The 23,428-nt window shown below is 38.6% G+C and overlaps 1 protein-coding gene and 1 pseudogene across 1 annotated transcript in view; one reads left to right on the top strand and one right to left on the bottom strand.

Moving 5' to 3' along the window:
• Positions 1-234: 234 nt before the first annotated feature.
• Positions 235-23,428, bottom strand: part of LOC126187867 (calpain-C) — a 439,586-nt gene continuing 416,392 nt past the window's right edge. The window contains exons 16-18 of the mRNA XM_049929190.1: positions 19,943-20,059; positions 10,010-10,068; positions 235-2,533 (exon numbers count right to left, since the gene is read on the bottom strand). Of these exons, the coding sequence (XP_049785147.1) occupies positions 2,507-2,533; positions 10,010-10,068; positions 19,943-20,059 (203 nt within the window). The 3' untranslated portion in view covers positions 235-2,506. The remainder of the gene's footprint in view (positions 2,534-10,009; positions 10,069-19,942; positions 20,060-23,428) is intronic.
• On the top strand, positions 21,040-21,157 carry LOC126189109 (5S ribosomal RNA; annotated as a pseudogene).

Consider the following 23,428-nt stretch of genomic DNA (forward strand, 5'->3'; position numbering starts at 1 on the left):
TTGGATTTATGGGTATAATGCTCATATTATTGGAATAAAACAAGTGCCTATAGTTTTCTGAAGAACAATATTTTAGCTGCAGTTCATATTCATTCTCCCAAAGTGATGACATGTTTATATTGTGACCCGAGTAAGGTCAAGGATGATTATAGGGGTTACACTGGTTCATAGTTGGCTCCAATCACCTTTTTTTTATTTTAAACAATTATTCCAAGAAGCAAAAACTTTGTTTCTCTTTCACCATTGGTATTCAATGCATTTAGTATAGTAAATGGAACATATCAGCCACCCCATAAATACCATGAATTACATGTCCCAATGTTGCAATTTCTTCTTTATTTCTTCCATGTTGCATTTTTCACAAGATCAATTTCCATCCTCAACATCACACACATCTTGCTTGCATAGTAAACAACATTCTCATCATAATTCTATCCAAAAATGTTTGGTTCGAGCCATCTCCCTGACAGAAGAAAAGTTCTAAAACTTTATTACATTGGAATAGAACAAATAGTGTCTCAGAGTTAGACGAAGTAACTCTGCCATTATGTACTGCATAGTGGTTTCTAGAATATGTATTTGTGTCTGTATATCACAGTATAATCAATATATCATTACATTACATTAATTACTGTTGTCTTTTATTACTTTATTTACAAATTAATTTCAAAGGCATAACACATTATTTACAAATTTATGCAAAAATATTCTGTATAAAATATAATACAAATTTTATGTTTTTACATACTCTACACTTACAGTTATTGGTGAAAATCACAAGTTACATAAAAAAATATAAATCACATAAAATTTGTACATCGTATCTCATACTGAGTTTTGTACATTTATAAATTGTGGTACCAAGGACTGAAAAAGTTAGATTTCAAGGTGGCTATCCACGAAAACCTACTGCACTTTTTAACAGCACTTTACAGTTTATATCGACACTGGAATGTTAATTATACAAACGGTACATTATGCTTGATTAATGAGGTACTTTATATTTGTTGTTCAGAGAAAAGGAAGATAATGTGCTCAAAAATGCCTTGTCAATAGCTCAAGGTATTCTCTCTTTCCCTGATCTAGTGCTCAATGGAGGATTTAAACATAGAATACACTGCTGTTCTCTGGATATATAATAGTAATTTTATTCTAAAGAGTCACCATAACACTTCTTAGAACAGGAATCAAACATTCTCAGCATTATTTTATTTTATATTTGTGTGCTTATTGTTTACATGAAGGTATCTTTTGGGAATTTCTTCAGTGTGCATATACCAAGTGATATTAACATAAATAACCACAATGATATTGCTAAACATGACACAATATCAATTACTAAATGAGGCAAAATGTCAATCAATATCACATGGTCTGCACCTTTTAAAATCAAATCCATTTCTGTAAGAAATACAGAAACAAATGAAGTATCTATAAAGCATGTTAAAGATTATAGCATTCAAGAAATCAGTTATAATATTTAAGGAGATGAGTAGATACATACAATGAAAATGAAACATGAAATAGGCCTACATGATGCTCACAGACTGGCAAATACATAAATAATTAGCTAAAAAAACATGTGTATATGATACCGGTAACAGATGAGTACACAGCTGTAAGGATGGGGAAAACTGAAAGTGGAAAAAGTAAGAAGAAAGATTGCAATAACAAATTTTAGTAAACCAAGTCAAAAATTAAAACAAATCTATCTTGGTAGTCTATCATCTGATTTAACTGACTCATATGTTTTATGTACTGCACTACTTGCGTAGCGTATTTGTGGAAGAATTACTGCTAATAAAACTAATGGAGCTGTTTCTGATTTGTTACAAATAAGTTGGTTCAAAGAGAATATATGTACTTGATTTATTATTGCAATTTACAGTATTTGTAGCGAAAATGTAATGATATAAAAAAAGACAGGGGAGTCACCAGTGACTGGGGAAGCAGCTGGGTGTGAAAAAGAGATAGGGTGCATGTTATTGCACAAGACACTGTTACGCATTCTAAAAATTTAGTACTGTCTTCAGAAGTGTGTTCTAGTCCTCACAACTATGAAAGAAGCATGGAATATAGTTTGAAGTACCCGATCTTTTTATTTTAAAGCCATATCTCTACGGAGAAGTTCTACTAATGGTCAAAAGAAGAAAATAAATTTAAATATAAGAGAAGTACTCTTGCTAATCAAAAATTACAACAAAAACTGACAAATTGAGGAAAAATATATATGTACACACACACACACACACACACACACACACACACACACACACACACATGCACATGTTTATGACTGTATATGTACAATTATTAAAAAATATACATTGTTGTAAAAAATATGTACAAATATAGATATCTGAACTTTCAAAATAATCACAATCAGTTTCAGCTGACCTAACTATAACAATGAGCTCTAAGCTCAGTCTAGCTAAGGACAAGACTACAGAATTCACACGTCATGGTCAATTTCATTGAGCAAGATGATAGTGCAGCTTCCTGTGTGTTAGCACATTAAAGATGTCTTCAGCCACTGAAACAGTAAAGAATTATAAATAATAAATAAGAAGTCTAAACGATTCTCATAATACACTCTATGACAAAAAAACCATACACAAGGCACCACATCATTAAATGTGATGTACATGTAAAGACAAACAAATGACGACAATTTCAGAAAAATTGAATGATTTATTCAAGAGAGAGTTCTTTACAAGTTGGGCACATAAATAATGCTTTGGACACCTCTGGCCCTTATACAAGCAGTTGTTCAGTTTGACATTGACTGATAGATCTGTTGGATGTCCTCCTGGGTGATAACATGCCAAATTCCATCCAATTGGAATGTTAGATCATCAAAATCTTGAGCTGATTGGAAGGTCCTGCCCATAATGCTCCAAAGATTCTTAACTGGGAGAGATCTGGCGACCTTCCTGGTCAAGTTAGGGTTTGGTAATCATGAAGACAAGCAGTAGGTACTCTCACCACATGCACGCGGGCATTATTTTTCTGAAATGTAAGGCCAGGATGGCTTGCCATGAAGGGCAACAAAACAGCACATAGAATATTGTCAATGGTCTGCTGTGCTGTAAGGGTGCTGCAGATGGCAATCAAATGATAAGAAATTGCACCCCAGACCATCATTCCTGGTTGTTGGGCTGTATGGCAAGCGACAGCCAGGGTGGAATCCCGTGACTGTCCAGGGTGTCTCCAGACAATTCTTCACTGGTCATCAGAGCCCAGTTTGAAGTGTAACTCATAACTGAAGACAGTTTTACTTCCATCAATGAGATTCTGGGCTGAAGATGTGTCCAGAGATGCCACAGACAGCAGCGGGATACCAACCTGACTGTTACCCAATGTATGGGCCAATACCCACGAGTGATGGTCGGATGGTCAGGGGTGCCATTTCATTTCATAACAGGACCCTTTTTGCTATTATTTTGTGGCACCCTTATAGCACAGTGGTACATCAAAGATATTCTACACCCCACTTTGTTACCCTTCTTGGCAAACCATCCTGGACTTACATTTGAGCAAGATAATGCCCACCTACATATAGCAAGAGTTTCTACTGCTTTTCTTCATGCTTAACAAACCATACTTTGGTCAACAAGGTTGATGGATCTCTCACAATTGAGAATTTAGAGCATTATGGGCACGGCCCTCCAACCACCCTGGATTTTGATGATCTGACATGTCAATTGGGCAGAATTTGCATAATATCCCTCAGGAGTACATCCAACAATTCTATCAATCAGTGCCAAGCTGAATAAATGCTTACATGTTGGTCAGAGGTGGACCAATACATCACTGACCTGCTCAATTTGTGAAGGTCTTTCTTTTGAATAAATCATCCAATTTTTCTGAAATTGTAATCATTTGCTTGTCTGTACCTATACATCACATCTCCTGATTTTCATTCCATTCAGAATTAATAATTACTTCATGGTGCATAGTCTTGTTTTTTAGTGTAAAACAATAGGCAGATGAAAAATGGAATAAAAGTCCATTGTTTGCGAATGTTTTAATTATGACCTCACAAAATGAAATTACACAATAGGCAGATGAAAAAAGGAATAAAAATCCATTGTTTGCGAATGTGTTAATTATGACCTCACAAAATGAAATTACACAATAGGCAGATGAAAAAAGGAATAAAAATCCATTGTTTGTCAATGTTTTAATTATGTCCTTACAAAATAAAGTTACACAGTTAATTTTTGTTTGTTTTCAGGTAAATGTCTCCAGTTTTGGTACATTTTGATATCAGTGCATAACAGTACATTAATTCACCACTAGAGGAGCCAAAATAAATTAGCCAAATTATCAAATGTGGATTATCATGTAGTAAAACATTTTTGGCCCCTCCGGAAATGTTATTGCCATGGCAAGCCAATCCAGATCCTAATATGCACAGATAAAAGACAAACTACTTTTCTACCATGGAGTTGGAGATGTCCTTATGGGAACTGGTGACAGTAGCTGGCAACAGAGAAAATATTGGAGACTATTTTGGCACTGTTCTGTGAAGAACCACATTAATCTACACTCCAGTACAGTGCTGAAACTCTCACCATGCCACAGATATGTCACCTTTCTTCTAAACAGCCTTACAGACAATCATTATATAGCTACAGTATTTCTTCTTGAGCTCTTTGGTGTTACATCTGCAGTGTTCTACTCAACTCTTTGTAGGTAGAACACAGTTTATGATCACTGACATTGGCAGTAATGTATAGAAGAGTGGAACAACCAGGCAGACGCTGTGGTTGATGACTGCAGAGTTCATGAACTAACGGGCTACCTAGATTCAAAAGTCCAGAGAGATGCAAACTCAACATAAGTATGGACAAAACGGTTCAGGGAGCAGTCTGAATTGTAAAACATAAACACAGGCCAGGTCAATCATCCTGCTATCAATTTCACCTACTGAAGACTTCAGAGCCTCTCTAGTAACTGAATAACAAGTGTAGGGCCATAATATTTCCTGGAACTCTCCCATGAGAATTCTTTTTAGAAATGAGCAAAATTATGTAATGAATTAAAAGTGCATATTCCAGATTCCGGGGGGTACAAGTGTTGCCCTTGACCCATTTGCCTCGAGGACTTAACTGTGGACAAGATCTCATCAGAGGTGGGCTTACATATGGATGAGCAGATATTGTTCATATGAAAATCTTAGACACTGCAAGGTGGAATCAAGGCAGGTCCCATAACTCTTCAATGAAGCATAGAGGAATCTTAGTTTAGAAATCTATCAGTCACCTTTAAATCAGTTTGAGAAAAAAGACAGGAACTATTACTACAAATTGTAGCTTGTGATATGACATGAGTCCATCACTGGAAGCTTGAGATAAATAGTACAAGTACTGAGTATAGGGAAAGAGTAGATGAGGTCCCATTCTAGGCCAGATTTCTCCCATCAGCAGGGAAGTTCCAGAAAATTTATTTTTTTATTCAAATGGGAGATACTCAATGATTTCCTTCAAGATAAAATGATCATGCCCTCTTTGGGGCAACACCTTATCATAGGCAACTGAGTGCTGGGCAGGAGGGTTTGCGTGTCTGAGATGCTAAGGGTTATGCTGGTAGTAGTATAGCTATGGCAGGGCCACCCAAGCCAGGCGGTCCTTGAAGGGGCTAACAAAGAGTGTTCCACAACTTGGTGAAGGGAGGGCCATTTTTCTCTCAGGGAGCTCCACAAGCAGTGGGTGGGTATGAGAAAAATAACCCTGAGTTTCCTGAGTAGTGACTGGCCAACATTGCCAGACATCATCTACAAAAAGTCTGAGCATACTTCAAGTACCATTGATATGTGCAGTGGTGGAATGTTGTGTGTTTCAGAGAATGAAAGCCTTGGCCTCACTGCCTGGACTGCAAGAACACATATAACACCTCAACCTCAAGTGTATTATGTGCCGATTAGGTGAATGGTTGTTGAGGTAAAGCAGGCTCTAGTGGGTTACCTCTGGGGCACCTGTCACTCCCAGTTGTATAAGACTTTCTCAGGCACCCTGGGTTCTGCCTGCATCAACATTTGTCTTCGCAGCAGCTCAGGGGATCCCTATGGAGTGACATCAATTCAGATCTACTCCTGGACAGGTGTACCATCAGGTAGCACATACACCATGCAACAACGAGAGCTTGGGTGGTCAGTCTGCCCTAGAAAAAGACTCAGCATTATAGTAACAGAGCACTAGTCTGCAATAATACTTTCATAGTAATCAGGAGAACAGTGGCAACCTTTGAGATCTCTCCTTTCTACAGTTACAAGGGGTTGGAGGGCATTTCTTGGTCCTTAAAAAGTTTTAAACACCTTTGTAATGGATCACTTATTGTTAAAATTGCCATATCACACCAAATACCTAAACATCTCGGCTGCAAGACTTTAGATGACTATCCTGTTGTGAGTAGTATCATAACACATTTAACTTCTGTAAAGACACTGTTACCTGCTCTGATATAATGGAAATTAATTCTCAGCAATTATTTGAAGAATGGAAAAACATGAGTATCACAGAAGTAAAGAATTATAAGAGGAGAGCCAATGGCATATTAGAGAAAACTGCAACATTTATTCTAACCTTCAGTATGGTGGAGTTAACTGAATGTATTCTTATAGACTATATCCATCTTGAGGATTGCCCATTTGTCCAAAACCCAATGTAATGCTTTAAATGCCAAAGATTTGATCATACCACTATGGTATGTAACAGAATGACTAATTATGGAAGTTGTGGAGAGACAACTCAGAAAATCAGGTCACTCTTGTATACTTTTCCTGAAATTTATAAATTGTTCTAGGATTCACACAGTATGAAGCAGGAAGTGTAGAGTTTGTAATGAGGTTAGGATAATTCTGGAGTTGAAAGTCACGAGATGCGTACCTTATGGTGAAGCTAAAAAAATTTTCAAAGCTATGCAATCTGTGGTGTTTGCTATTTCTTTTGCATCAGCCTTTAAGAAGCCTGTGATGCCTCCACACAAACCCAAACCACAGATTCAAGTATGAATACATGCACTTGTCAGTGTAGCTGCAGGAAAAAAGCTACACTGAACCCCAAAACTGTTCGGAAGTCATCAGCGATGGACTTGGAACCTCAGCCACATACCACTGTGCATTGTTAGAGTCCCACTAAGCCATCCCCTCTACCTATGCAACCAAATCTTTCCATAGATAAGGAAAAAGTCACACAAAAAGTCATTTGCAGTGGAAGTGGCAGCTAAAGCTTGGATCAGCAAGCACTCTCCCTTTCTACAGGTTATTTTACTGTAAGAACACTTATAAGCACATGGAGGAACTGGAGAGCCAGTCCCTTCTGACCTCCTGGGTTAATCACCATCACTGAGGGAGAAGGGCAAGGACAATCATCACAGTTCAGTGGCCCTCACAAGGACTTATGTGTTGCAGTGGAATTTAAAGGGATACAAATCTAATTTGGAAGAACTGCAGCTTCTGGCCCAGGAGAGACAATTCTGCATCTGCTTACAAGAAACTCATTTTAAAGTCACCAACACACATGCATGAAGGAGCTACCACACCTACACGAAGGCCAGTCGTATTAGAGACAGGGATAAGATTGGTGTGGCTGTTTTCATTGATGACAGATGCTACTCCTCTGCTGCCCCTGTTACTATGGCCATAGAAGTATACTTTCAGTGGAAATTTTCACAAAGCTAAGATCACTGTGGCTATGGCCTTGCCACAGTGGATACACCGGTTCCCATCAGATTACCAAAGTTAGGCACTGTCGGGTGTGACCGGCACTTGGATGGGTGACCATCCGGGCCGCCATGTGCTGTTTTTCGGTGTGCACTCAGCCTTGTGATTCCAATTGAGGAGCTACTCAGCTGAATAGTAGTGGCTCCAGTTACAGACAACCATTGTAATTATCAGGAGAGCAGTGTGCTGACCACACACCCCTTCTATCCGCATCGTCAGCTGAGGATGACATGGCAGGCGGGTGGTCCCGATGGGCCACTTGTGGCCTTAAGACAATGTGCTGCTAAGATCACTGTATGTTCTTAATACCTTCCACATTATGATCCATTGAATGCAGATGCACTAACAAAGCTTTTCTGGGCACTGCCCCACCCTTTGCTTCTCAAGGGTGGCTTCGATGTACACGTTGTGCAGTGGGCTCAGCTACCACTTGCTCCAGGGGTCAAACTATTGAGCAGGTCATCCACTGAGAGAATATCTGCCTTTTGAACTCTGGTCAGGTGACATTTTCTACAGCTACAGGGTCATCTTCAGCCACTGACCTTCTTTTTTATTTTTGCTCCCCAGATATTACAAACTCAGACCAGTGGGAAGTGGCCATAGATTTGCATTCTAGTGGACATTTTCCAGTGTGATCCATCTGTTGACTTGGATGGTAGTCAATAAGAGATGGCAAAGATGGATACTTCCAAAAGGACGGACTGGTTATAAAACAGTCAGCAGGCCATCTTCAAACAACAGGAAGGTGCCCAGAAGATGGTAGACCATATTGCATGTGTTATCTAATGAGCTGCAGCTGATTCTATTCCCCAATCTAGCAACTATCTCAGATGATAGCATGTTCCTTCACAGAATTAAGAATATTGCTAGGCAGTCAGAACCACGTGTGCAGCTTTGTGGAAATTCAAACACTGTCCAACTACAGAAAATCTTCATGCCTTCAGTTCAGTGAGAGCACAAGTGAGGGAATTATAAAGGAATGGAAGAGGAACTCCTGGAAGGAATTCATGTGTTCCATTAATTGATCCACTTCCACTGCACGAGTGTGAGACAGATTTCAGGCAAGGGTGGTACTCTTTCCCTTATGGCCTTGTTGAGGAATGACGTCTTGGTAGATGTACCTAAAGACATGGGTCAGGTTTTATTTGAACATTTTATTATTTTTTTACTGAGACTGCATCATGTAGACAAACTCCAGAGTTCCAGATGTGAAGATGATGTGGCTCCAGTTTTTTATCTGTAATGAGTAGGTCTACAATCTTTCATTTTCCATATGGTAATTGGAATTAGCTTTGTCCACAGCCAGAGACACTGCTACAGGATGGAGCAGGTTCATTATGCCATGCTCGGTCACCTGTGACCCAGAGACAAAGGCAAACTCCTTTCTTATTTCAATTAGATATGTTTTGATGGACAGTACGCCACCACTTGGAAGGAAGTAATATTAATCCCATTACGGAAACTGGACAAGGATTGTACTGACTCTAAAGCCTACCAGAGCATATCCCTTACCAGTCACAGGGCAAGACTCTCAAGCACATGGTCAACTGTCACCTCACCTGGCTCCTCAAATCCCAAAGTCACATGTGCAGTTTCAGGCGCTACTGTTCCATCCTTGATAACTTAATTCTGCTCAAGACAGTGATGCAGGAGGCCTTATTATAATGAAACCATTTGGTTGGTGTGTTTTTTGAGGTTGGAGAAGTGTACAACAATATTTGGAGGTATATCATCTTTCACCAGTTTCATGTATGGGGACTATGTGGATGTGTGCCAATTCTTATCCAGTCCTTCCTCCACTCCCCCACCCCACCCCCCACCCCCCACCATGAAGCAGTGTACTATATGTCACACTGTTTGCTGTCACTGTCAATGGCATTTCCTACATGCTCAGGAGTTCTGTTAAACACTCTTTGTTTGTAGATAACTTTGCAGTTTGCAACTCCAATACAATTACCGATATCATTATTGTTTTTTGCATTCAGAATTAATAATTTTTCTGCCTCCTGTTGCTGTTTTTATTGTTCTACTGCTGGATCTGCTGATGGACCAGTTTATTTCATATAACATCAGATAAACTTTATATTTACTTGAAATTCTAGTTTACAAACACGGGTACTGCTTGCAAGCTAAGTAGAATTGTCAGTTTACTCAAATTGTGTGGAAACTACATAAATTAATGAGAAAATAACTCTACTGCTAACAAATGGACTGAAATAGCTACATTCAGAGCTCCCAGCTGGAAAAAATAATTAATTGCTGCTATACAATGATGAAACATACCTCTGCAAGGCTTAGTTTAATACTTCCATTCTGCAAAGGATCCTTTGATTCAAAAACATCTGAAATGAAACAAAAGATATATTTTTATTTACTGACACACTTTGATGATAACACCTTTAACCAGTACTCCTCATGTTACTATTATCTATTCTTTTTTAGTTAATTCATTGTTACTTGAATCTTGGGCATGAGACATACTGGTCTTACTTGGGACATACTATAAAAAAGAAAGGAAACCCATAGAGATTGTACAAATGCATATAGTTCAAGAAATAATAATCCAAGAGCTAACAGTTTCTAACAATAAGTGAGTTTAAAACACAGTTGCCCTATAAAGCAAACAATACAATAGCGACTGAACATCAACTTGATGTAGCAGCCATGAGTACACATCTTACAATGTGGAGACAAGTATTTAATTACAACAAATAATCCTGAAAAAACTATCCTGTTCTTACACAGTCTGCTCACAATGTACACTTACAAACAAATCAAATATAGTGCAGAACAGCATACCAATGATTAATTGCACACATAGCAAGATTACTAGAATTTTGTAGCTTGTTGTTATTGCTGTTATTTTTTCAGTCTTAAGACTAGTTTGGTGCAGCTGTCCAGACTAGTCTATCCTCCTCAAGTGTCCCCATTTTTGTATAACTACTGCAGCCTATCTTCTTATTGTATTCAAGCTCTGATATCTCCCTATGCATTTTACCTTCCCCACTTCCCTTCATTATTAGATTAACTACTTTTTGTTGCTTCAGAGTGTATCCTATCAAACTACCCCTTCTTTTTGAAAGTAATGCCATGAAGATCTTTATCACCATCTCATTTCAGTACTTCTGTATTCATTATCCAATCTGATGATCTAACCCCAGCATTCTTCTGTAACATCACATCTCAAAAGTTCACACTTCTTTGAGAAAGAGACATTCTCACACTTACATTTAGTGTTAGATGTTCACATATTTATATTTTTCAGTAAAGTTTCGCTTGTTATTTAGCAGTCTATATTTTGTATGCATTGTTCAAATAACATGTAACTTCAGTTTCCCAATTTTTCTGAGGTGTAAGAAGAAAAGTTTGCTTTTCTATTCAAACATGTGAATATAGCAGCAGTTCTTAAAGAAAAAGAATAATAAACAAATTATAGCTATTGAAATGTAGTACATTGTAAGTGAGCAAATCTCACAAGTGCACTTGGGAGCTATTTTCCTTTTAAAATTAGCCAATTATTTTCAAAGATTTATGGAGAAGTGAGGTTCAACTGCAGGATAGCTCAATTACTATGGGCTTCAGATGGACATTACCAATATACAAGTCATCATCATTATCAACCATTTTTCCACCCAGTTCTTTCTCCTTGTAGTATGGTTTTGAGCTTTATGCATCCCAATATAATCTCGACTTTGTCCTGATGTAATCTACCCATCTTTTCTTGGAACAGTAACTTTTACCATGAGAAATCTAAGTGCAATTTCCATTTCAGTTTCAAAACAGCCACTATGAATCTCTTCAACTTTATTTTTTTCTCTACCTCATTATTTTCCTTCCTGCCCTTCTCATTATACCCAACAATTTTCTATCAAGATACTATGGGGAAATGATTAATTTTAGGAACATTTTATCAGTTAATGTTTGTGTTAACATGGTATATGTTATGACTGCAGCACACTCATTTTAATTTCTCTACTTCAGATCCACAGAGAATTTGCTTCATAATGCTGCCTTTGGTTTTTCAAATGAACAATCAACATCTTAGGCAGAATACAGTGCTGCAGTCAGCAATGCCCATATAAGACAACAAGTGTCTGGAACAATTGTTAGATCAGTTACTACTGCTACAATGGCAGTTTATCAAGATTTAAGTGAGTTTGAACGTAGTGTTATAATTGGCACATGAGCAATGGGACACAGCATCTCCAACATAGTGATGAAGTGGGGAATTTCCCATACAACCATTTCACAAATGGAGTGTGAATAGCAGGAATTCAGTAAAACATCAAATATCCAACATCACTGTGGCTGGAGAAAGATCCTGCAAGAACAGGACCAACGAGAATAGAATCATTCAACATGACAGAAGTGCAACCATTTCACAACTTGCTTCAGATTTCAATAATAGGATATCAGCAAGTGTTAGCATGCGAACCTTTCAATGAAACATGATCGATATGGGCTTTCGGAGCCCAAGGTCCACTTGTGTACCCTTGATGACTGCATGACACAAAGCTTTATGCCTTGCCTGGATACATCAACACCAACATTGGACTGTTGATGACTGGAAACATGTTACCTGTCAGACGAGTCTCATTTCAAATTTCATCAAGTGGATGGATGTGTAGGTTATGGAGACAACCTCATGAACCATGGACCCTGCATGTCAGCAGGGCACAGCTCAAGCTGGTGGAGGCTCTGTAATGGTGTGGGGTGTGTGTAGTTGGAGTGATATGGGACCCTCGATACATCTACATACGACTCTGACAGGTGAAGATATTGTGAAAAGAAAAATTGCTACTCAGCATATAGCAAATACGCTGAGCCACAGATAGGCACAATAAAATGACTGTCACAAAATACAGCTTTTGGTCTCTAAAATTAGATGACAAACACAGGTGACACGTATATAAGCATCCTGTCTGATCACCTGCACCCATTCATGTCCATTGTGCATTCCGATGGCCAATTCCAGCAGGATAATGTGACACCCCAAACATCCAGAATTGCTACAGAGTGGCTCCAGGAACACTCTTCTGAGTTTAAACACTTCTGCTGGCCACCATATTCCCCAGACATGAATATTATTGAACATATCTGGGATGCCTTGCAACTTGCTGTTCAGAAGAGATCTCCATCCCCTCCTACTCTTATGGATTTATGGACAGCCCTGCAAGATTCATGGTGTCAGTTCCTTCCAGCACTACTGCAGACATTAGTCGAGTCCATGCCATGTTGTGTTGCAGCACTTCTGCATGCTCGTGGTGGTCCTACATGATATTTGGGCAGATGTATCAATTTCTTTGGCTCTTCAGTGTATAAAAGGTTATGTCCTGACTGATTGACTCATCATCACCCAGCCCAAACTGCTAAGAATAGAAACTTGAAATTTGGAGAAGATGTGGACCTTATACTGTAGGCTTTGTTTAACAAGGAGTTTTTGAAATTCCAACCCTAAGGGAGTGAAATAGGGGATGAAGGGTTTTTTTGAAAAATGTCGCTATTAAGGCAGTTTTGAATCTAGATGTACGGAAATTGGTATCATTTCTCAGTCAGAAATAAAGAAGTACATGTATCAGCAGTTTTGGAAATTTAGCCCAATGGGTGTGAAATGGTGGGTGAAAGCCTTCTTTTATAAACATATCATTATTAAAGAACTATTTCAGTATTCTTAAAGCTACATCAATGAACATAGGTATTGGACTCCTCAGTTACAAATAAAAGAATATGTGCATCATTGTTTTTGGAAATTGAGCCCCTAAGTGGATGAAATAGGGGATGAGACTTTTTATGAAAATATTTTATTATGAAAGCATTTTTAAAGCTAAATCTATGAAAATTAAAATTTGACTTCTCAGTTAGAAATTTAAAAAAAGCATATGTTTCACTGTTTTTGGTATTCAACCCCTATGAGGGTGAAATGGGGGATGAAAGTTTTTATGGAAATATTTCACTGTGCAAGCATTTTTGAAGCTAAATTTATGAAAATTTGTATTTACCTTCTCTGTTAGAAATAAAACATACACATGTCACTGTTTCTGGAAACTCAACCCCTAAGGGAGTGAAACAGGGGCTGAAACGTTTAATGAAATGCAAAAGCATTTTTAAAGCTAAATCTTTGGAAATTGGTTTTTGACTTCTCGGTTAGAGATGGAAAAAATGTGCTTCACTGTTTTTGGAAATTCAATCCCTAAGGGAATGAAATAGGGTCAGACTGATGCACTGACTCATCATCAACAAGCCGAAACTGCTAAGGGTGGAAACTTGAGAACAGGGTGTGGATCTTAATATGTAGGCATCACTTAAGAAAGAATTGTCTGAAATTCCACTTCTAAGGGGTTGAAATAGGGGATGAAAGGCTTTTTGAAAGCACATCACTATTAAGGGAATTTTTAATCTAAAACTATGAAAACTGGTATTTGGTTTCTCAGTCAGAAAACAAAAAAATACATGTTTCAGCATTTTTGGAAATTCATCTGTTAAGGGGGTAAAACAGTGGTGAAAGTTTTTTTGAAAATAAATAATTGCTAGAGAAGTAATGAAGGATTTTTAAGGCTACACCCATGACAATTGATACTTCACTTCTCAGTTAGAAATTTAAAAAAAATTTAAAAAAATGTGTGTTTCTTTGTTTCTGGAAAATCAACCTAAAGTGCAACAGGGGCTGAAAACTTTTAAGAAAATATTTTGTCACATTAAAAAATTTCAAAGCTAAATTTATGGAAACTCATATTTCACTACTTGGTTAGACATAAAGAAATATTTGTTAGGGGCCAAAAGTCATTATGGAAATATCTCCACAAGAATGTAAAAGGCTACCAGAATCACTTTTTGCTCAGAAGTACATTTGGAAAAGACTATGCTTCTATGGCCTTAATTAGCAAGTAAAGCTTAGAAGGTGCTGCAATTTGTGAACAACAACAAAAAATTTGATTAAATAAAAACAAAAGACATCTCCGCAGGCCATACAGTCTACACAAGTAAAACAGCAAGTGCTAAGCTAGTTTCAGTATACAAACACATCACATGACAATATTAAGACAGAATCAAGAAGTATTTTCCTACTCATTCAAATTGTTTGCATTCCCTGCCCAAAAATAAGACTTGTGCCAGTGATACATTTTTGTACTTTCATGTTATGATAATATCAAGATGTAGATATGAACTGTCTGACATGCTTTGTTGGTTATCTTTGCATAATAATTTAAGTTCAATGCATTTCCCTTTAGTTTCTTTTCAAACATTCTTATATGCATTTGTGAAGAACAAAAACTCAATTCTATGCATTCTAAAACCACATTTAATTATTTATGTTGTCAAACTAAGAGGCCACATAATTGTTGACCCCATCTAAGAACTTTTGTGCCTTCCCATGAATGCCATTTTTGACAAACAACAGTAATATGTACAAGTGACAGTGGCAGCCTATTCCATGCCAACACTGAAAAACTCAGCAAACTCTACAATGACAGTTTTGGAGCCTGCTGGCCCATCAAATACAATAAATATGGCATTAATTCTGCAAAGCTCACATATCACAGCACTGTGAACATTTCTGATAAGACAGAAGATGATGTTAGTCTTGACTTAAAACCTCTATCACCTCCGATAAGTACTCCTGGGACACAACCATATGTAACAATGAGCCCTATGAGAGAGTCACAACCACAGTTCATAGCAATGAGACATCTGTCTGTGAATCCAGCAGTTCCTCCCCACCACACTTGCAACTACAGATACTGCCTTTATGCTGACCCAATAGAAAACGTGGTTTGTGATAATGGAGAACATATCCAAGCAGCAACAAGTCATCAATGACCATGAATAAGTCACCTTAGTGATAAGCTTGGACCAACAAACCACAACACTGATATCAAACATTAAGTGCATGCACTATCAGATGGAGCTTACAATAAAAAGAAAGACAAGCTGATATCCAGCTACCCAAGTTCCACCAATCTCAGAGTCATGCAAGTACTATATGTGGAGAAATGTGTTGACGAGACCCCATCAGAGTTGCAGTGACATCGATGTAATTTAGTGAACAGATACACATTTGGCATCAATAACTACTGACCCAAGTATAGATGGCACAGGTACTATATGATAAGTCACGCAACAAATCACTGCAGTTTGCTTATATGATCTACAAAATACTCAAGTAGCCTGCAACAATTGCCATGACATTGGTGGAGCGTTGCCAGCTGAGTTCACCCAATGCGATGACTCTGGATTGTGTGGCCATAATGTCACAACATCTGTCAAACATTTCAGATAAAATTCCAAGCTTAAGAACCACACTGGAAGTGATGGCAAAACAGAAGTGCAAGTGGCAGCAGTGACAAGGTGCTAACAGTTGAACTCAGGATCAGCGGAAGAGATCCAATGCGGTATGCTGGTGCCATAAACCTTTGGGCCAACATGCTGCAAAGTGTAACAAACTATGCATTTACTCAAATGGCCAGACATCTAAAATCCACATTAGCAGTGGAGCATCTGCATACTATTGTCAGAAAGCACCTCAACACACACATTCAAGATGTCAAAAAGACTGTATTTGTCAGAGAGGCATACGGGCATGATGTTCCTCATAGAGGCTGATTCTGATATCTGCACATTACCTGTTGCCACATGACAGACAACTAACAGGATGTCCAAGCACAGCTGAAGGCAATCAGAAAGGTGTTCACCTTCAACGTTGGTTTTTCCAGGCCATTCACATGGTCATTTGTAATTGTTGACATCTCTGAAACTAGTTTAGGTGCCGGACTAGAGGTCACACTGATTACAATGTGTTACAGAGAATCAACAATCGATTCACCTCTGATAAACATAGCACAACTACAATACAGGAGCCCTCTGAGCTCTGCACAATTAAACCATCAAGTGAGGTGCAGGTACAGCTTCACTGCAATGGCATCAAGCACAATACAGTCCACCACATCTCAAGTATACCTGGACAACCATCTCACTATGTGCACAGAACTGCAACTGAATGCTTAACAAATGCAAAGTCAACATTTGATCACATGCCAGTCTGACAGCCCTTACACCTTATCTGCAAGAAAGATCGCTCTTCGAGGCCATTTGGTGATTATTAGGCCTTGAATGCAGGGACAATACCAGATAGATATCCAGACCCCAGCATAAAGGATTTCACCAGAGTACCAGCTGGCACATTATCACAGCATTTGGTTTCTTTGAATTTTTATTCCCACCTTTTGGCCTCAACAATGTCACTCAGAAAAGACAACATTTTGTGGATGGGGTACTCAAAGTAATCCCTTTTTTTTTTTGGAATAATTTCCACTGGTGCTCAAGCCCAGGAACAACATCTGTGTTTGTTTCTCCCATGAGGGGAATTTGTAATATATCTTTTTCTCATGTAGAACAAATGTTTATGCACAACCAAGCAAGCCATTTATATGGCTCAAAGACTCATTATGACTGCAAGAGACAGGTTATCTCCAACTCATGATATAAAGACTCTGTGGATATAATGTGGAACATTACATGTACAATGGACTGACTACTTCAGATTTAGAATTGCTGAGACTAGGATTACAATGGAACTGTAAGTAGCGACATTGTTGTAAGCTGCCATCTTGAATGCAGAATGAAATTTGATCAATTGTGATAACATTTCAGCCAAGAGGATGAGGTATACTGGAATGTAGCTAGGAAAATTAATTATTTTAAACTATATGCACCACAGTTGTTTATGTTCCATTTTAAGAGATTAAATTCTGGACTTTATCAAAATAGATGCAAAGTACATCTATGGCTTTTAAACCATGGAACAGTATTAAATGAAAGCCAGTGCATCATCAGGAAGATCATTTTTGTGTGGCTTAAGACTGGCAGTGTTATTCACCCACTTGATATCTCATGCACATATAGGTATAGTCATCACTGTAAATCAGTCAGCAACCACCAGCAGCAAGTAGAGTAACACAGGCAGTAACTCACATTTTTCTGTAAGAACTTGCAGTCAGCACACTAGAAGTGGAATGTATATGACACAGAGCTGTTATCAGTTTTACTTCTGACCACAAATAGAAGGTTGATGAGTGATTACATTTGCAGATCAAAAACCTATTACTTCAGCATTCAAGAACATTAGTGACAAGTGCTCATCAAGGCAGTTTTGACATATTAAATTCATAAGTCACTTTAAAACAGACATTCATAACATGATAGATGCTGAAAATGTACTGGCTAACTAGTTTTCTGATATGAGATGGCTTATAGACTACAAAGCACTTACTGTTGAGCAGGCCATGGATTCATAGTTACAACAGTTGTTGACAACTCATCTACAGGGCTATGCTCAACCATCCTGTGCCCAACTCTAAGTTCCATACACTTGTAGAAGCTCCACAAGACAGCTTTTGGCAGTGTCCACAGCTTATCTCATCTGAGGGTCAATACTACAGTCAGACTGCATGCAGACACACATGCATGGGTACTTTCTTGCATACCCTGCCTACAGTGTAAAGTGGATTGTCACATGGATGCTGAAGTTGGTAACTTCCAAGGTGCACCAGTTAGATTTACCCATGTTCACACTAGTATGGTTGGACCTGATCCAGTGTCACATGGATACAGATACTTAACATGGCCATAGGCAGAAGTACAAGGTTGGCAGAGGCAACCCCAACTGCCGACATCTCAGTCAAAACACATTTTGGCTGCTCTCTAGATGTTACAACCATCGAGGTCATCAATTTGAATCCACTCTGTTCCAGAAACCATCCAAACTGTGCAGCTTTTAGTAACACCATACAATTAGCTACCACCCCACTAGTAATGGTATGAGAGAATGGTGTCACAGAACCTTAAAAACATCACAAATGTCTTGCCAAGAAAAGTGGACAAAGTACTCCCCTTAGTGCTCTTAGGTCTCCAAACAGCATACAAACCTGATATCCATGCATCCAAGCCCAAAAAGGTTCATTACAATCCCCTTTACATTTCAGATGACTACTTAGTGCCAGCACCACTGCTTGACACAACAGAATTTCCACATGTAGTTCAGCAGTTTAAACACCACTGCACCAAAACTGCTGCCCACCTTCTTCTCACATGTCAGCAATCAGATGTTTGTGCACAAAGACTTGCATAACTGTTCACATGTGATGCTGCATAATGGATCTGTCCGATCACTGCTACAGCTGCTGTACACTGGCCATTTCCCAGTAGAGTAGATGACTAGATGTGATCACACCATGGACATCCTATACAATGGCACACACTTGAAAGTTTCCATAGGATATGTTATACAGGCATGGAGTTTACTCTCAATGGTCCTGTAAACTTTGCCAACACCTCAAGCCACAACCAGTCCAGAGTCACCAGTTCATACGTCCGAGACACTGATCATCCCTGCCTCACCACTTGTGGATACTCCTACACTGCAGCCAACAGCATTGCTGCCTCCATAACATCCGATCCACTCAAGAGTCAGTTGGCAAATCTTATTCAAGTATCAGGACGTTCTAGGTGCTCCACACAATAGGGGCAATGGGGCAAGTGCAGGGAGCAGGGGAAAATGAGTGATGGTGATACATTTTTGTACTTGTGTGTCATGGCAATATGAAATGAATAAAATCAAATGAACTCTCCAACATGATAAGTTTTGTTAACTTTGCCACATTACTTTAAGTTCAGTCCATTTCCTTTTAGTTTCTTTTATCAGAAGAATAAAAAGCTAATTTTGTATGTTCTAAAGCTACATACAGTTATTTATGTGGATAAAACACTGTTAATTCTCATAAACCTCCTTGGACTCTTCCACTATCATTTTCAATTGCCAGAACATGTTTATCGTTTCAGTAATATTCCAGTTACAATTTTCTTAGCTTTCCTGTTTGTGCAACCTGTATTTCTAATTTGGATAATTTCATCATGTTAATTTTAAAATCATTCTGCACTGCTTATTTGAGTAAATGTTTTGTGCTAAAAGGAAAAATGATATAAATGCACAAATAATCATCCAAGTAACATCATAACAACTTTCTTCATAAAAATGTTATTTTCAATTGTAGCGTATTAACTCCAAAAACTAAAATAAAATATATATAGCGACAGTTAGAACACCTAAGATTTTTTTATTATATACAATTATTAAGTCAATAATGAAATCTAATCTCTCTGGTACTCCCTGCACAGTATGAGTAATATTTATTCTTTAACACAGTTTAAAGTGATACTTACTAAATGCCACAGTGAGATGAAGAATAGCAGACACAAAATCACCAAATCGCAAAGTTCCATCCTTTCTCATGTAGCGTAGAATTAAGATTGATAGAACATCTGTGTTAAGTTGGAATCCTAAAAAATTAAAACATACTTCTTTAAGAATGAACACTTTTTCAATAATTACTTTCATATTTAAAAGTCTGTCAGAGTTATATAACTTACATATTAGCTAAATGTGGAGAGGGAATATAATAAAATGAAGTGGAGATGGTGGTAGAAATGGCATTGGTGGTTCTCATGAGAAGGTTCTTCATTGCCTCCTTAGTTTATGTGTCATTACTGTAAGAGATCTCAAGGTGTACTTTTAAAGGTTGTCCATCATATGCCCAGTATCTGTAAAATCTTCACAAATGGCTACCTAAATATTTCATACAATCCACTGAAATTATTTGTTTCACTGAGGTAACCTGTGAGCTCTTTAGATCTCATTTTCTTGCAGAACTATCTAAATTCAGTACAGCAAATGAAAGATAGTTTTCAACAAATGCACTGCTGTTGTTGTAATGACGATTACTTGGTCACAAATACTGGCAGGAGCTGAAGAAAATAATACTTGCCTGAATGCTCTCAGTTTCTGCTGAATCAAGTTTAACAGTACAACTGAGGAGGTAGCAGTTTTTTTCTGTTTTACTGGATTATATTTAAATGGCATATGTGTAAACAGCATTAAGGAGTTTATTGACATTTTATTTTTAATACAGATTAAGCTGTGGAAACATTAGCATCACTGGCCAGAGAAAACAACTCGTGGCCTTATCTATGACAATTGACAGGCACAGTTTGTTCAAGTGCACTACATCATGTATCCTTGTATGTATAGAATTACTATAAAATAAAATGTGTTGCGTACTCCATACCACAATGTCGTCTATCATTCACTATCACTACATACCAGAGTTCCATACTGGTGACCCCCAAATATCATATTGTGCCATGTTTTCTCGCTTTACTAATGAGCCGGTTACCACACAATGACAATACAACCATTATCACACTAGGCTGTTAATCATTTTGCACAAACTGACTAATTTTCCTGCATCCTTGTTTCATATGGCAACAGCCTTGCCGCAGTGGACACACCAGTTCCCGTTAGATCACCGAAGTTAAGTGCTGTCGGGTGTGGCCGGCACTCGGATGGGTGACCATCCGGGCCACCATGTGCTGTTGCCATTTTTCAGGGTGCACTGAGCCTCATGATGCCAATTGAGGAGCTACTCGACCGAATAGTAGTGGCTCCGGTCAAAGAAAACCATCGTAACGACCGGGAGAGCAGTGTGCTGACCACACGCCCCTCCTATCCGCATCCTCAGCTGAGGATGACACGGCGGTTGGATGGCCCCGATGGGCCACTTGTGGCCTGATGACAGAGTGCTTGTTTCATATGCCACACTACAATGTAGAACATTTGTATGCAATGCATCAATCTGTGTTCAGACCTAAAACAATGACACAACTGTGTACTGAACAGACTCCCCAGTGCATCTACAGTGTTCTGCCCTCTCTCAGTGCACAAGAGATGGCTCATTTGGACATAGAATATACAATTGACATATTTGGTGCTCCTCAGTGTCACACCTAACACTCTCCAAAGAACTGAAATTCAGGCACAAAGTGCCATTACCACATTACCATATCAGACAGTGAAACACTAGCCAACATGCTCTTATCAATGCTATCATTTCAACCACGTCATACTCAGACAGTAAAAATTTTCACAGTTGTGCCTTTCAACAATTTGAAGAGTGCTTGGTCATTATTTTCTGTCCTACTATTTTGTACAATTGGCAATGTTTAACCTACGCCAACAACAATGGCAGCCATCTTGCCTCACCACAACCTCCACTCATCTTGTGACAGCAGGAACCTGAACCACTATGTTGTCTATCATTCAATATCACTATGTAACAGAGTTCCATAAAGTCATTAATCTTTTGACTGCTTTGTTGTGTCACACCACAAATTCCTCTCCTGTGTCATTTTTTCATCTCCAACCACCACTTGCACCCAATTTCCTCGATTATTTGTTGGATTTATTCCAATATGTGTCTCCTTCTACAGTTTTTACCTTCTACACTTCCCTGAAATACCATATAAGTTATTCCTTTATGTCTGAACACAAGTCTTATCATCCTGCCCCTTCTTCTTGCCAGTGTTTTCCGTGTGTTCCTCTGCTCATCAGTTCTCCTCATTTCTTATCTTATTTGTCTGTAGTACCATATCTGAGATGCTTCAATTCTGTTCTTGTCCTATTTCCCCACAGTCCATTATTAACTCCCACACAACGCTGTGCTCCAAATGTACAAGAGAGGATCAGATAGTAAGACAATAATTTTTGCTACCCTGGTATTGCAGCTTTAATGTTGAAATTTCATGAAGATGTAATTAGAAGTTTTCACTACAGAGGGTATTTTCTTTTAACGTGTGGCTCTAGCAAGAGAAGCCTGGCACACATGTGACTGTCATCAACTTGTGAAAAGCAGTGAAATGTAGTTCGATATCTGAGGGCCATAGTGCATAAACTGAGTAAAATTCACAGGGACATGCCTGGCATGTATGAACACATCTGAATGGGCTGTAGCAATCTCTCCAGGTGGTTTACATTCTTCCATGAGGGCCACATGAACCTCAGTGATTTACGGTGCTCCGGGCAACCAGTAACAGCTGAAACCAGTGGGAACATTGGAGCCACTGCAGCAGCTATTTTGAATGACTAGTAAGTGAACCGCGAATCTTATCACAGCAGTTCAACATTCTTATGGTATGGTGTATGATATTGTTCATGACAAGTTGAAATTTCGTAAAGTTAGTGCTAGTTGGGTGCCTAAGAATCTGACAGACAACCACTAGGGCCAGTGAATGATGACTGACTTGGATCATTTAACACATTGCACTACAGTAGGGCACAACTTTCTGAAAGGAATTGTCACTGGTGATGAATCATGTGCACACTACTATATGCTCAAAACCAAGCAGGGCCTCTACGGAGTAGAAACGTGCTGGTTCCCCAGTATGAAAAAAAATTCAAAGTGACTCAGTCTGCTAGGAAAGAGCTTGTGACAGGTCCTGGGATATGCATGGTGTGTAATTGGTGGACTTTGCTGAGCATGAGGCCTCTGTGAATGTTGCAGCCCATATTAAAACTATGTTTAAGCTGTATTGTGCCCTTCAAGACAAATGCCACACATTAGTGCTGATGCCAAAGTTCATGACAGTGATCGCCCAATGCTACTGCTCCTGTTCATGAGAAAATCGCCAAATTTTGGTGAGAGGTGCTCCAGCATCCACCATACAGTCCAAACCTTGCACCATTGAACTTTCGTCTGTTTTGTCCCATGACGAAATTCCTGGTTGGCGAAGGTTTTGCAACAGATGTAGAAGTGAAATCAGCAGTCCATATATGGCTATACTCCAACCAAACAGACTTCTTTGAACACAACATAT

Source organism: Schistocerca cancellata, chromosome 5, assembly GCF_023864275.1.
Source record: "Schistocerca cancellata isolate TAMUIC-IGC-003103 chromosome 5, iqSchCanc2.1, whole genome shotgun sequence".
NCBI lineage: Eukaryota > Metazoa > Arthropoda > Insecta > Orthoptera > Acrididae > Schistocerca > Schistocerca cancellata.